This window comes from Rosa rugosa, chromosome 3, assembly GCF_958449725.1.
Source record: "Rosa rugosa chromosome 3, drRosRugo1.1, whole genome shotgun sequence".
Classification (NCBI taxonomy): domain Eukaryota; kingdom Viridiplantae; phylum Streptophyta; class Magnoliopsida; order Rosales; family Rosaceae; genus Rosa; species Rosa rugosa.
This window is the reverse complement of record NC_084822.1, coordinates 37,019,941-37,034,955: the sequence shown is the minus strand read 5'-3', so window position 1 is coordinate 37,034,955 and position 15,015 is coordinate 37,019,941. Positions and strand designations below refer to the sequence as shown.

The window sequence follows — 15,015 nt, the reverse complement described above, 5'->3', positions numbered from 1 at the left end:
AATAGGCCAGAAACGTGTATAGCCTTAGCCCCCATATTTACGGAGGCCGCAAAACCATAATTAGTACTTGACCAAATCTTAAACTACCAAAACAGAATCAAGTCAATTCCATAAACTGTATCCCCTGATTCCCCAGAAATCAAAATTCCAAGAACTCCATCATGGACCCAAATTCATCTCCTTCCAATTCCAATTCCAACACCACCATTCCGGTAGTGGCAACCCTCCCCGCTTTCGGGTCGGACTCTTTGACCCGGAAGCCCATCAGCTTGTGGCCCGGAATGTTCCACTCGCCGGTGACCCAGGCACTGTGGGAAGCGAGGTCTCACATGTTCGAGAGGCTCTTGGACCCACCAGCAGACGCTCCTCCGCAGAGCGAATTGCTGAACAAGACTCCGTCTCAGAGCAGGACTACAATTCTCTACAATTTCTCTGCTGATTTTATACTGAGGGAGCAGTACAGGGATCCTTGGAATGAGGTCCGAATTGGGAAACTGCTTGAAGACCTTGATGCTTTAGCTGGAACCATTTCTGTCAAGGTATCACTTTTTTAGTCTTTCTGTGTTTGGATTTGTGGGTTTTGCTTCAAATTTGGTTACTTGAACTGGGTTGTGATTGGTTATGGAGTCATACATATGTGGACCATATCAAAGTAGATTGTATGGGGAATGAATAGCTGAGAAAGAAAAAGACAAGTGGTAAATCAAATGTGTTTATCGAAAATTTGTGATCATTAGGCTGAATTGCACTTTGAACTCAATAAGCCTGACCTTTTGAACTCTCAACAATTGTGGCCTTGGAGATAGAAAATGAGGAGTATGTCTTGTTTGCTGGTATTTGCAGCTATTTTTAATTTTCTTGCTGGTATTATCATCTCTTTGGTATTATCAGTTACTGCGATTAAAACGATTGGATGTTTACTTCTTCTATTTTCTTTTGCCAAATATCATGTACCATGGCAATCAGCAAAAAAAATTATAACATGAACTTTCCTCAATTGATCACATTGAAGCTCCAAAATCTGCCACAACTCATGAGTCTGATGTATCCAAATAGTTCAGCTCCAAAAACTGGCTCTACTATACTACATTTAGCTTGTGGAAATGTTAAAAGAGGTAGTGCCCCATCTACATTAGGAGTCTTAAGGATCCATGTGGAAGAGACTATGTTGATCCTATCAAGTCACATTCATTAGGACACACTTTTCAGTTATGTAGAACACGTCGTTGATACTTTCTAGTATCCTGTTTGTTTTGTGTACTATTGTTAGTGCTCACCTTCATATACTTCACTCTTGTATTCTTAGTGCTAGGTGTCTCATTTCTATTCGTGGACTGAAGTAGTATAGACCGTTTATTATTGCATCAGGGTAGTGAGGATGCAAATCCTTTTAAGCTCAGTGTTCAGGACCAATTTACTTAATCATCTGTCTCCCTTTGATGTTTGTCTTGGGAGTACGTTTTTTCCTTTATTAATAGTCTTGAAATTTAAGAGAAAAAGAACCTCCATGAAATATTCCCTGTAATGCCTTTGAGTCATAAATCTAGATCTTATCTACATGTCAAGACGAGGGAAATTGGCTTCCGTGTAATATCTTGCTATAGAATTTAGTGATGGTTTGCATTCATCTCTGAAAAACAGACATGCAACCTCTGTTCGGAAATTTTTTAAGGGTTTAGGCATGCATTATGGTTAAAAATGTTTTAGAGTCTGTGAAAAGATCGATACACATGTTTTATGTTTTCAAGTGCACACACAAGGTTTAGGTAGATGTCTCTGTACTTTCCAATGCCCTAAACCCTAACCTCTAAACGGCATCCTTAAGGCATTGGGTACTTTCCATACTGAAAGGAAGGTTAAAGTGTCAATTAGATCCCTATAGGTGCCTTTTCATCATGTAAAATTTCCTTTTTAGTGCAGAATTTATACCCTTAAAAATAGGTTGTTGGACCCATTAGGAGTAGTCTGCATATGCTGAGACAACATGTGCAGCCAGCACTACATCCTTCAAGTCTGATGGTTCCAGTCAGTATCTCCACCATTTAGTCAGACTGATAGTAAGAAAAGAACTGATATTGATGAGCGTAGCAACTTCACCAACTCTCTCCTCTCATTTTCTGCAATTACTAATCTCAGCCCAAATTACATTGAGAGTTTCCACATTACCGAAGGCACAAATCAAGAATTTTGACAAGTTTCTCTTATAATGATTGAACTTTTCTCTGTTGCATTACTAAGGTGTGAATATTTTGACTTGTGTGAATGAAGGTTCTTGTCACATAATCTCTATGTGCAGATGCTCGGTCGTTTGGTCACATATTCAAATGCTTTATATTATGTGGTTCAGAGTCTAGAGTTTATGGATTGTGATTGAGTGAGTGCATATATTTCAGAACAGAGAGCACTTTCCATTTCTAAATAATGAAACTCTTCTGTAATATTTCTTTGACCCTTGTTTCTTGCTGTAGTTATCATTTGTGTTTAGAAGTTGATAACTTTTAATAATACATTGTAGTGAGATAGAATGTCAATGGATCTCAACCGGCAATGCCGGTGATGGATGGGATCCGACTTGACAAATGGACGGTTCTGTGATGTGTGAGATTATATGTCAAAATCATGAATCATCCATCTTACAAGGTTCCTTCTCATTTCTGTATATCGTCTTCTCAGAAATTTTATACTTTTCTGTTTTTTTTCTTATACTCGCTTCGTTAATGTTGATGAGCTCTCATTTTTGTGATTGAATGAGTATTCAGCCATGTGGGTTTATCTTTTGCTGCATAATTTGTTTCACATTTCTACAAATTCTCGGAATTTATGCATTTGTTTATTGGTTCCCACTTCGCCTGAGGACCCTTTAATTAGTTACTGTTTGATAAGACCTCAACGAAGAAAGCTAAGAACCAAAGGCACAGAAGATTGACAGCACAAGTATAGAGAAATTGTCTAATAATTGTTTAGCTAACAAATTCACATGTTTCAAATGCAGTGCAATCTTTGAAGGTAAGCAACACTGAAAATATAATAATTATTTTCAAACCTCTGAGTTTGACCGTTCCGGTTCATTTTTACATTCGTTATGAACTGTTGGGATTGAGGATGGCACTATGGTTTATTTAAGCACAGCATGACGGTTTCACTCTTGGTTAGTGGATTAGGGGCCATTGGGAAATTGTAAATGTTCCAGTTTTCTCGCCTCCTTATTTATTTTTTGATGGTATTTGTTCCTGTCAGTTGTTAGCAACAGGAGAACACACATTCCTGTACTTTCAAATTACAGATTAGTTAGTTTCCTGGAAAGTCAAATAAGTGAGTTCATTATGTGTTTTGTAATTTTTCTTCATCTTATTGCCATCAGACATCATTTGTCGCATGACCAATGGATGCTTTAAGTTTTCTGACCTTCTGATCTTGTGCATTGCCAGGAGTCGTTTGGCGTTTTTTGGCAAATGTTAAGGATCTAAACGCCCACTAGCAAAGGAACCATATGTCATCCAAAGTAGCCCCAATTTACATACTCAAGATTTTCTCATTCTGGCATATCCAATGCGCCATCTGTTGCTCCAAATTGTGGTCCTCTTCATGTGATGTGGTTGGTTAATGCTGTGACAGATTCGACTTAATAAAAGAAATTTTGTTTTGTAGAAGGCTGTGACAATTCTTATTCTTTAGCCCTTTCAGCCATCATATTTGTGGCTCGTCACTCTAGGACTGGGAAGCTGCTGCAGTTAATCGGCCCTTACCAGTAGCTAAAAGAGAACGATTGCTTTTCAAGGAAGCAGAAGCCAGAAATTTGACGTTGAAGGTCTAGAATACAAAGAAAATTATGCTACTACTGCAACATTACTCCCTTTGCCTAGAGAAAATGAAATTGAGTGATCTATCCTAGTTGAAATATGTGTGGAATCAAAACAACATTCTGACATCTCAAAGCTTAAAAGAGCTCCAAATTGAGAGCTGTTCCAGATTGAGATATGTGTTCCCATTGTTCATAATTAAAGGTCTAGTGAAACTAGAATTCATGTATAAATTAACTGCTCTCGGATGGAAGACATCATCACAAATGAAGGAGGCAGAGATGGAGAGGAAAACAAACTTGTTTCCCAAGTAAAGCATCTCCATTTTAAGGATTCAACTTGCCTCAGAACAATTTGCCCTTCTCCATGTACGGTTGACGGCCCATCATGGAACACATTGGTGCTCACCGCGCCGGTTGCCTTAACGGGAAGTCACCAGACCCACTTTTTCACTCAAAAGGTATGAATATGATTCAAAACCTAAAATTAACTCAAAGTATAATTTCAAGAGTGTTTTCGTTGCATTGAAAAATTTATACTTGAGAAAGCAAAATCTAGGAACTGATACTTTTCAGAAATAATACCTCAAGATAAGCATCACATGACTGTAGCATCATGTTATATTTTACTTTCAGTGAAGATGAAGATGGATGAGGTCGGAAGACGTTTATCTGCTTTTTTGGTCATGTCCAGGTGGATAAGATTCTTACCTTCCGAGCAGGATTTGTTACTTGATATCCGAACGTCCAAACACAACTCATTAGATCCTGTCCGTGGATTATATATGAAATTAAAGCCTGGGCCCACTAATAAAGGGACTTTTACTGCTTTATTGTTCTAGTTGAGTAGTGAAGATCAAAACTAAACTGGGAATGAGTCTTGATCATCTCTCTACTCTCTACTCCTGCCTCCAGAATTTCTGCATTTCTCTTCTCTGAACAACAACAAAACAATTCGAAAGAGAAAGGTACGAGTTATTTGCCATTTCCAATTGAGTTCCAGGCGATTCTGTTGTCTTTCTTTATTCAGTTACAATATTTGAAGCTTTGTCTTTGTTAGATTTGTTTCCTTTGTTGTCTTTGCGAGTAATGCTAGGTGAACCACCTTTTGGGGAACCACCTAGAGCCCACCTTAGGTGGCAGCTGATGTGGCAGATCCATATCATCAAAGCATAATTCCTGATTTTTATATTTCTATTTTTTTCTTAATTACGAAAATTCCTTCTTTTTTTTTAATTTCTTTATTTCCTTTTTAAACCCTATTTTTTTTCTTTGTGAGCTGATATGCGAGACGTCTTCTCAGACGTTGTTTTCTTCTCAACTGCTCTCACCCCTCCTTCACCTTCTCACCTCCTCTTCAATTGATCAACGTCTTCTTAATTTGATTTCGGTTTCCTCGCAAGCATCTTCAACAAAAGCTCTGCGTAAACGTGGTTAGTTCTTTTTTTTTTTTTTTTACCCGAATAGCATAGCATGTTTGGAATTAGGATTTAGGGGGAAGTGGATCTGAATTAGGGTTAGCATGTTTCTTGTGTTCTTTTTTTTATCCTGAATTATTTCTAGCTAGAACTCTTTTTTCTAACTCTTTTTATCCTAAAGTATTCCCTAGTTTGCTGCACTGGAGTCCTTTTCTCTTTGTTTACTGTTCATGTTTCTTAATATGTAGAAATCAATATGTGCTCTTCATTCCGTGCTTCAACATGTTGATAAGAAATTTTGTCCAAAAAAAACATGTTTATAGAAATCAATTACCGATTTTTTTTTTATTATAGAAATTGAGTGCAACCACTTCAAAATCTGTGCTTACGTTTAACTTGATTACTATGCTTCAGTACATGCTCTTCAATCGGAAATATATCTGATATGCAGGTGACATTTGAGTGATGTGCTGCATGCTAATGAGTGTCACGGATGAGCCCTTGCTAAGGCAGCTTGAGAAAGACTGAACTGCAGTCTCGGATGGAATCTCATCTGTTAAATTATCATAATAATTTGTGATAATTTGTGATCCACTCATTGATCTTAAATTATCATAATAATTTCTCTTTAACGAGAACTATTGATTCAATATTTGCGTTGATCTTTTTTATATTAGAGAAGAAAAGGTAAAATCATCATGTTACATAAGAAAAAGTTCAAATGGATATGCAGAACCTTTTCTTATGACAAGGAAAGTTCTGGAAAAAAAAAAAGAAAAAGACAAAAAAAAGGTCATAAGAACATTGCATTAGGTACGTTAAACAAATTGTTGAATATAATTGAGACATGCTTGTACTAAATGATTGTTGTCTACTGAAATGTAACATAAAAATCTCTTAACTGAATATCAGTTATATATGAAAATAAATAAAAAATATCAGTTCCAGCAAGTTCAAGTGAAATCAAGCTTCAGTCGTTGGTTAGCTATGCTCTTGGTCACCATTTACACTCGAACATGCTTTACCTACATCACATCAATTTCAAAGTATCAAAGAAAGTAATACGTACAAAAACTAACTTAATACATAGATTTTGAATACATACCTTCCATCAGTTTTTCATTAAATTGTTTCTAACAATCTTTTTGATGGTATACGAACTCTCTTTGGATTGACATCACTTTGTGAGGGTGAAAACACCTTTAAAATGAAAGCACACAATGTATCATAAGAATTCTTCTCTCTAGGCTCACAAATTAGGATCTTACATAGCACAATTAAAAATAGTCACTTTACCTTTGATCCTTCTCCTTCATGATTAGGCTTTTTATTGGATAGAACCTTATTTCTTCTATTTTGTTTGTTTTTGACCTCTTGCTCTTGCTCTTTCTTAGATTCATTTCTCTTCAATGGCAGACGACCTCTTGATCTTGACCCCTACAAAAGAAACATAACAATACGTAATACAGATAACGAAACTCAACTTTTGTAAAAAAAAAAAAGAAAAAACGAAAACTTTACACAATTAAGTTGCATACCTTCACTCCTACTTCTTCATGAGTATTGTTCCCACCACGTTTGTTCTTTCTTGCTCTTCATTAATTTCTTGATGTTCTCTTTCTCACTGGGAATCCTAATTGCTTCCCATATTTTCTATAGTAGTCATATGCCTCATCAATAGAATCAAAACTCATCTCAACACTAGGCTCTTGCATTATTTCTTCTACCTCACTTTCTTGATTATTCTCTAAGCTCTTTGATGAATCATCCACTGTTCCTAGACAATTTAAGTAGCTTTGTCTTTTCACATATGTGCCAGCAAAACAAAAATTTTAATTATCTCAAGAAAATTTTAATATAAACAACATACCTTGATCATTAGTGAGAATAATGTTCTCCGATTCATTGGACGATTGTTCCATTCCTTAAGCACCTGACAAAATAGTGACATATGAGTACAACAATCCTAAACTCCAAATACAACAAAAACGTTAAAATAAAGGCATGAACGTTGTCCAGTTGTCAAAGCCAATTTATCAATAAGAAAAAGAAGATTCAAATTTATTGTTCTAACACAACCTGGACATAGCCTTGAACGTGAAAGGTGGGTCAAATAGAGAAATAAATGCAGCAAAAGCTATGAGTATAATCAATCTCTTCAAGTCCCAAAAGGTGGATAGTTATCAGCTTGATAAAGAGTAACTCCATAAACTAGTGAAGCATAGTAATCAAGTTAAACGTAAGCACAGATTTTGAAGTGGTTGCACTCAATTTCTATTAAAAAAAAATCGGTAATTGATTTCTATAAACATGTTGAAGCACGGAATGAAGAGCACATATTGATTTCTACATATTAAGAAACATGAACAGTAAACAAAGAGAAAAGGACTCCAGTGCAGCAAACTAGGGAATACTTTAGGATAAAAAGAGTTAGAAAAAAGAGTTCTAGCTAGAAATAATTCAGGATAAAAAAAAGAACACAAGAAACATGCTAACCCTAATTCAGATCCACTTCCCCCTAAATCCTAATTCCAAACATGCTATGCTATTCGGGTAAAAAAAAAAAAAAAAGAACTAACCACGTTTACGCAGAGCTTTTGTTGAAGATGCTTGCGAGGAAACCGAAATCAAATTAAGAAGACGTTGATCAATTGAAGAGGAGGTGAGAGGGTGAAGGAGGGGTGAGAGCAGTTGAGAAGAAAACAACGTCTGAGAAGACGTCTCGCATATCAGCTCACAAAGAAAAAAAATAGGGTTTAAAAAGGAAATAAAGAAATTAAAAAAAAAGAAGGAATTTTCGTAATTAAGAAAAAAATAGAAATATAAAAATCAGGAATTATGCTTTGATGATATGGATCTGCCACATCAGCTGCCACCTAAGGTGGGCTCTAGGTGGTTCCCCAAAAGGTGGTTCACCTAGCATTACTCTGTCTTTGCTCCTGCTCCTTCGTCCTGCAACCTCCCACCCAAAAAAAAAAAAAAAAGATTAGAAAAAAAAAATACTGCTTCCATTTGTCCACCCTTTCTCCCCTTTGCTTCGTAGTTGTTGTTACATCAATTCAATTGTTCTGTGAATCTTTAGTGATACAAGAAGGGAAAAAAAAAAAAATATCCTGGCTTTCGTTTGTAGTTCATTCCTTTCTTTCTTGGTCCTCCCTCTTGTTGCATATTGACATTCACTTCACTTGCTTTGTGAATCTGAATTCCTTCAGTTTCAAAGCACGCACCAGAAGAAATACAAAAATTGTCCTTTCTTCAAGTCCTTGTCTTTTCAGCATTCCTTCGATTACTCCATCTGTGATCCTTCTTAGTCATCATAAAAAACAAAACCCAGTAGCTAGACAAATGGCAGATATTGTTATTACAGTGGTTGGAAAATTAGCAGAGTACACAATCGCACCTGTTCTGCGACAATTTGGTTATCTGATTAACTACAAGAGCAATGTTCGAGAGCTCACCGAGAAGGTTAGAACTCTGACTGCCAATAGAGATGGGGTACAACGACGTGTAAATGCAGCGAAGAGGAACTTGGAGGATATTCTTCCTCTTGTTGACGACTGGTTGGAACGAGTAAAGCAGACCATAGAAGAAAAGGAGACATGTTTTGAAGAAGGAAGAGTAGCCAAGGCAACAACATGCTGCAGCTCCAATGGGTGGTGTCCAAATCTGAAGGTCCGCCGTTCCTTGAGTAGGACAGCAAAGAAGCTAGCTCCAAAGGTTGATAAGCTTATTACAGATGGAAATTTCACCACAGTATCATGTCCTGCTCTTCCGCTGAAGATTGAATATCCAGCCATACAATATTTTGAGGATTCCACTGAGGCACCGAGCAAGCCACATGAAGGGGCTAGCTCCTCCTCAGGAACATCCAATCCTGCTAAACCACCTGCACCTATGGATCTTTCTGAGCGTCTGCAATACAGGTTACCTTATACAAAAGATCTCCTGACAGCTCTGCAAGATGACAAGATCAGTATGATTGGCATTTCTGGGACAATCAGAGAGATAGATACAGTAACAACTAAAGAGTTCATGAAAAGAATGAAACAAAAAAAGCTCTTTGAAGAGGTTGCCATGGCAGTTGTGTCCCAGGATCCAGACTTGAAACGAATACAAGGTGAAATTGCAGAAATGCTAGACCTGAAATTGGAGAATGGGAGTTTGGTTGAACGGGCAGAGAGGCTACGTGCTGTTTTACAGGCGTCCGATTCTAAGAGGATTCTTGTAATACTGACTGATGTCTGTGGAATACCTGATTTGGAAGCAATTGGAATTTCTCGTGTTGATATCAAGAAAAGCTGCAAGATCATTTTGATTTCACTATCAGATGTGTTTGGTGAAATGGGGACTCGGAGCAATTTCAAATTGTTATTACAACCCACTCCCGTAGCAAGACCTGTTGAGTTTGAATCAAGAATTTCAGTCATCAGAGATGTAATGGATGCTCTGACAGATGATGAATCCAACCCCATTGTAATCTGTGGCATGGGGGGAATTGGCAAAACAACCTTGGTGATGGAAGTGGTTGCAAAAGCGAATGAAGTAGATCTATTTAATGGTTTTGCAATTGCAGAGTTTACTCAAGAGACTGACTTGATCAAAATCCAAGGAAAAATTGCTATAGATCTAGGTCTGGAACTTAAAGCAGAGGATGACAGAGCAGCCAAGTTACGAGAAAGATTATCAAGGGGTACGGAAAAGGTCCTTGTAATATTGGACAATGTTTGGGATTGGAAACCACTGAATTTGTGGGAACTGGGGATTCCAATTTCCCGTGATCCAAAAGGTTGTAAACTTCTTGTATCATCACGGAGCCAAGATATCTTCAACGATATGAAAACCAAAAGGAATTTTCGCATTGATGGTTTGCCAAAACATGATGCTTGGAGTTTGTTTAAAAAGGTAGCAGGAGGTTCCATTGAATTCGATCGCGAGCTGCGTCATATAGCAGAACAGGTTCTGGATGAATGTGGTGGCTTACCAGTTGCAATTTCTACGGTTGGAGGGGCACTACTAGGTAAAGAGATTTCAAATTGGAGAAACGCACTCAGACAACTAAAACAAGCTTGCCCAGAAGACGTTCCAGGAGTGATAAAGGATGTGTATGGAAAAATAGAGTTGAGCTATGAATATCTACCAAGCGAGCAAGCCAAATCATGTTTTTTGCTCTGTTCTCTATTTCCAGAGAGTGAAGATTTGCCAACTCAAATTTTAGTTATGTTTGGGCATGGGCTTGGGATTTTTAAAGGCATTGATTCAATATCACAAGCAAGAGACTGTGTAAAAACATTGCTTGACACACTCAAAAATCGTTCTTTATTGTTAGATGGTGATGAGAAAGGCCACTTTAAAATGCATGATGTGGTGCACGATGTAGCCGTGTATATAGGCTCGGAAGGGTTGAGACAAAAGAGGAATGATCAGCCTGAAAGGAGAATTGTGTTAAGACAGGGTGTGGAATTGAACCACTGGCGCAAGAATGATGGTATCGAGGAATCTACTTATTGCAGTTCATTGACAACCAATATGAGTACTACTGAGCTTTTACTGTTGGGAACCAAAGATAGAAGTAAACTGGAGCTGCCAGCCACAATTTTCGATGGAATGGAAGATCTCAAGGTTTTAGCTATCGCGAGTTCAGTCCTCCCATCCCTTTCACCTCTGAAGAATCTTCAAACCCTCATTCTACAGGATTGCCGTCTCAATATTGATGTCATTGGACAGCTATGGAGACTCATGATACTCAATTTAAGTGAATCTAACGTCAAACAGTTGCCTGATACATTCAAAAATTTATCTAATCTGAGGTTGTTAGATTTGTCGAGTTGTACGAACCTTAAAGTAATCTCACCAGATGTTCTAGCGAGTTTATCTCGTCTAGAAGAATTGTACATATGGAATAGCTTTGAAGGTTGGGTGGTTGAGAAACTTGGATCAACAGAAACAATCAGTAGGATCTCTCAATTGGAGGTTGATGCCCAACCGGAAGAAGTCGCCTCAACAGAAACAACGACTGATCAGGTCTCTCAACCGGAGGAGGAGGAGGAGGATGCAGAAAGTAGCAAATCAGAGGATGAGGATGCAGAAAGTAGCGAATCAGAGGAACTTGACAGCCTTGGTGATCTGTTCGCAAAGTATGTTGAAGATTTAGAAGGAAACTACGACCATCTCACAAGGTGGGCCAACTCTATGGACTGGAGAGTTGGGTTACTTTCAGAGCTACTTTCCTTGTCCTGTTTGACTACTTTAGAAGTGGTTTTGCCCCCAGTTGTGATTCTGCTAACCAGTAAGCTATTTCGTAAGCTTGAAAGATTTAAGATCAATATAGGATGGGAGGATCATGAAGACTTAGAGGGCTTAGAGGGTAACTACTTGAGAGTTCATGATCTTGAAGCAAGCTCTCTTGCGGATACTGGAATCAGTTCGTTGTTGAAGAAAACTAACAAGCTCGAGTTAAAACTGAAGAATTTGACAGACCCTCTCAATGTCTTAGATGTAAACTGCTGTGCAAACTTGGAGTCACTTATCCTCGACAAGTGTGAGTCTTTGGAATATCTGATTGACATGACTCAGCAAGATACTCCACGAAGCGTCTTTCCTGTCTTGAGATTTCTGGATATCGATGGAGCAAGGAGGCTGAAAGAGATTTTTCATGGAGACCTGCCACTGGGGTCGCTTCAGAAATTAGAAAATCTATATTTATGGAATCTACCTGCATTACAAATAGTCGTCAGTATTGAAAGTCAATCTAGATGGTTGGGAAATCTGGTAGTTGTCGGTCGTTCCATAGACATACGGGATTGCCAGTCATTGGAAGCAATTTTTGCCTTGGAAGGATCGGGACATCATGTCAAAGAGGTCAACTTCCGTTGTTTGACAAGGTTGAGACTTGAACGTCTACCAAGCTTCACTGGAATGAGCAAAATTACTTGCAAGGGGCTGGGAAGGCAACTGGAACATCCCGATAGTTTGACCGTTGAACATTCACTTTTCTCTGACCCCAAGGTATTTTTGCCTTTTCAGAATAATTTTCTTTTTATTTTGTCACATCTTTGGAAGTAAATTTCCATCTTTTACATTTTCAAATTACCATATATCATCGGGTTGTTTTTTTTTTGGTCCTAATTTTGGATGAAAGAAGAGATTTGTATGAACATATATGAGGGTCTTGTTGCCCGGAGAATATGCTAAAATTAATGGTCACAAAATTCCCTACCCAGCCCCTCTCAATTGTTTATAGCAAAATAACCAACCAGCTAGTGTTTTATTGGACCCAAAAAAGGAATTTCCAAATATATACGTGTTGTTGTTACTGTGATGTAAACTGTAAGAACAAATGGTTGGACAACGAACGAGAATAAGTAATTTTGGGGAGACAGACAGTACCATATTAACAGATCTCAATGTATTTGCAGGTTATCTTTCCCGTCTTGGAATACCTAGACATTAGCCGTCTGGGCAACTTGAAAGAGATATGGAATAACCAACTTTCACCCAACTCCTTCTCTGAATTAAGAAGGCTCACTATCGAGAATTGTGATAAACTATTGCATTTGGTACCAACACAAATGCAAAATAGATTGCAGAGATTGGAGACCATACTGGTAGAGAACTGTTCTTCACTGGAAGAGATTTTTGAAGTCGGAAGATTGACCGTCAATGAAGGGAATGCTTCAATTTCTCAGCCAGACAAAACACAGTCAAATATTTCCCAGCCTGATCAAGGGATGCAAATAAATGATATCATCTATTTCAAACAATCTTGTCAAGGCTTTCAGAATTTAACTGAAATAACAGTTAGATCTTGTGGCAGTTTGAGATACTTGCTCACTCCTTTGATTGCCAGAGGTCTTGTCAAGCTCAAACGTCTAGATATAGGATCTTGCGAGAGGATCGAAGCAATAGTCGCAGCAGATGAGGGTGAAGAAACAGAGGAGGAAAGCATGCTCCCTCAGCTATCTTCTTTGGCACTTGTGGATCTACCAAATCTTGGAAGCTTTTCGCAAGGCAAATATACTTTTGATTGGCCACTAGTGGAACGGATCGAGATTAACAAATGCAACAAAGTGAACAACTTTTGTTCAGGATCCCTCAGCATAGCAAGGAAAGTGAAGATAATTGTCCGTGATTCTGGTGAGAATCTTAAGCAGGAGCTGAATGATAGCAAGAAAGAAAGCTGATCAGGTATGCAATTACAATACTACTACTGTCCAGTACTATCATATGTGTTTTGACTGAGCATCAGGATAAATGTGTAATCTGTGCAAGATTTATCAATGTGAATCAAATTTTACAGATTTGGACGCAGTGCATTTCTACTCGTGGAGACGTTAATCCAGGAGTGGCTTGGTCGGTTGGGATGTTGTTTATGTCTGCCGCATTTTCTGCTTGAGCCGACTTCAGCCTGGGGAGCGGTGGCGACAGACACTTCTTTAATCTAGTTGTGTGATAAATAGAAAAGATAAAAAAAAAACGACTGTCAGTTTATCTTGTAGTTTGAATCCTTGTGCGTATTTCAGATTTTTTGCAGATAATTTGGGTGTGAGTAGTGATAGTTGTGTGATGATATAAAAAAAAAAAAAAAAGGGCATTAGATATCTGTGATTGATATTGAGAGTTTTGGCCCATTCATGTCTGTAATTTGGATTTCTTATCTTCTTGTGAATTTGAAAAGAACAAGAAGTAGTTATGTTGTAATCTTTTCTTGCTTTCTTTGTTTTAGTGATTTGAATATTCATTGTGGTGGGCAAGGTTCTAAAAATCGGCCTAGGCGGCCGCCTAGGCGCTGGGCGGCTCCACCCCGTTCCGATTTTGGCCTAGTCGAGCAAGCTAGGCGCTGGGCAGAAAATCGGCCGCCTAGGCGGCCTAGGCGGTGTTGGGCGGGAGCTGGGCGGGCGCTGGGCGGTGATTCTGTGAAGCTGCAAAGCAGAAATTTTGGGTTTGATTTCTGGGTGTGAGCTCGGCGATTCTTCAAGATCAATTTCTGGATGAAGGGCCGTGTTGGGGTAGCAGCAGCGGTGGTGGTGGTGGTCCGAATGAAGCCGGATTGCCGGAATACTGGCTTCTTAATCAGATGTGGTGGTTTCCGGCGATTAACCCGTTGAGAGAGAGAGAGAGAGAGAGAGAGAGAGAGAGAGAGATCGTGCTCTGTGCGTGTGATGAGAGAGTAGAGATAATTGAAACCAAAGAGCAATTTTGAAGAGAAATGTTGAAGATAAAGACTGGAGACTTCGATCGGTGATTGATGAAAATATTGAAGATAAAGGTTGAAGAAGACTCATAGTGATGCGTGCCCATCAGACCTCTGTCCCTCAACGTTTCGTATACAATATCTATATTAACAATATTAATTGCTAAATGATAATAATAATTAAGTATGGTTGTTATTATCTCATAAACATATTTTTTCCAACTTTTAATTAATTGTAGGACATAATAATCGAAAATATTATTGTAGGACTTTAATAATAATTATTAATTATTAATTTTATGTGATAAAAATAGTTAAAAAATTAAAAAAATAAAAACCGCCTAGTCCCCGCCTAGGCCCCTAGGCGCTAGTCCCCGGGTCACCGCCCGACTAGCGCCTAGCGTTTTTTAGAACCATGGTGGTGGGCGTAGCCAAATTCGGGGTGAACCACATAATTATGTGTCTTCTTGTAGTTGTGTTTGATTTGTCTTTCCTTGTTCAATGCGTTTGTGAAATTTACAGGTTAGTAAAAGTGATTCACATACTCTTATATGTCTATAAATGTATCAGTCATGAAATAAAAGAAGACAGTAGTTATATGCACAAAC

At 38.2% G+C, this 15,015-nt stretch overlaps 1 protein-coding gene across 3 annotated transcripts in view; it reads left to right on the top strand.

The window, feature by feature from the left end:
- Positions 1 to 15,015, top strand: part of LOC133738078 (acyl-coenzyme A thioesterase 2, chloroplastic-like) — a 37,324-nt gene continuing 22,309 nt past the window's right edge. The window contains exons 1-2 of one of the 3 annotated variants that reach the window (XM_062165521.1): positions 6 to 539; positions 3,429 to 3,974. In XM_062165521.1, coding sequence (XP_062021505.1) covers positions 162 to 539; positions 3,429 to 3,467 — 417 coding nt within the window. In that variant the 5' untranslated portion in view covers positions 6 to 161 and the 3' untranslated portion in view covers positions 3,468 to 3,974. Of the gene's footprint in view, positions 540 to 3,428; positions 3,975 to 15,015 lie in introns of those variants that run through there. The other 2 variants (XM_062165519.1, XM_062165520.1) reach the window with 2 other exon arrangements.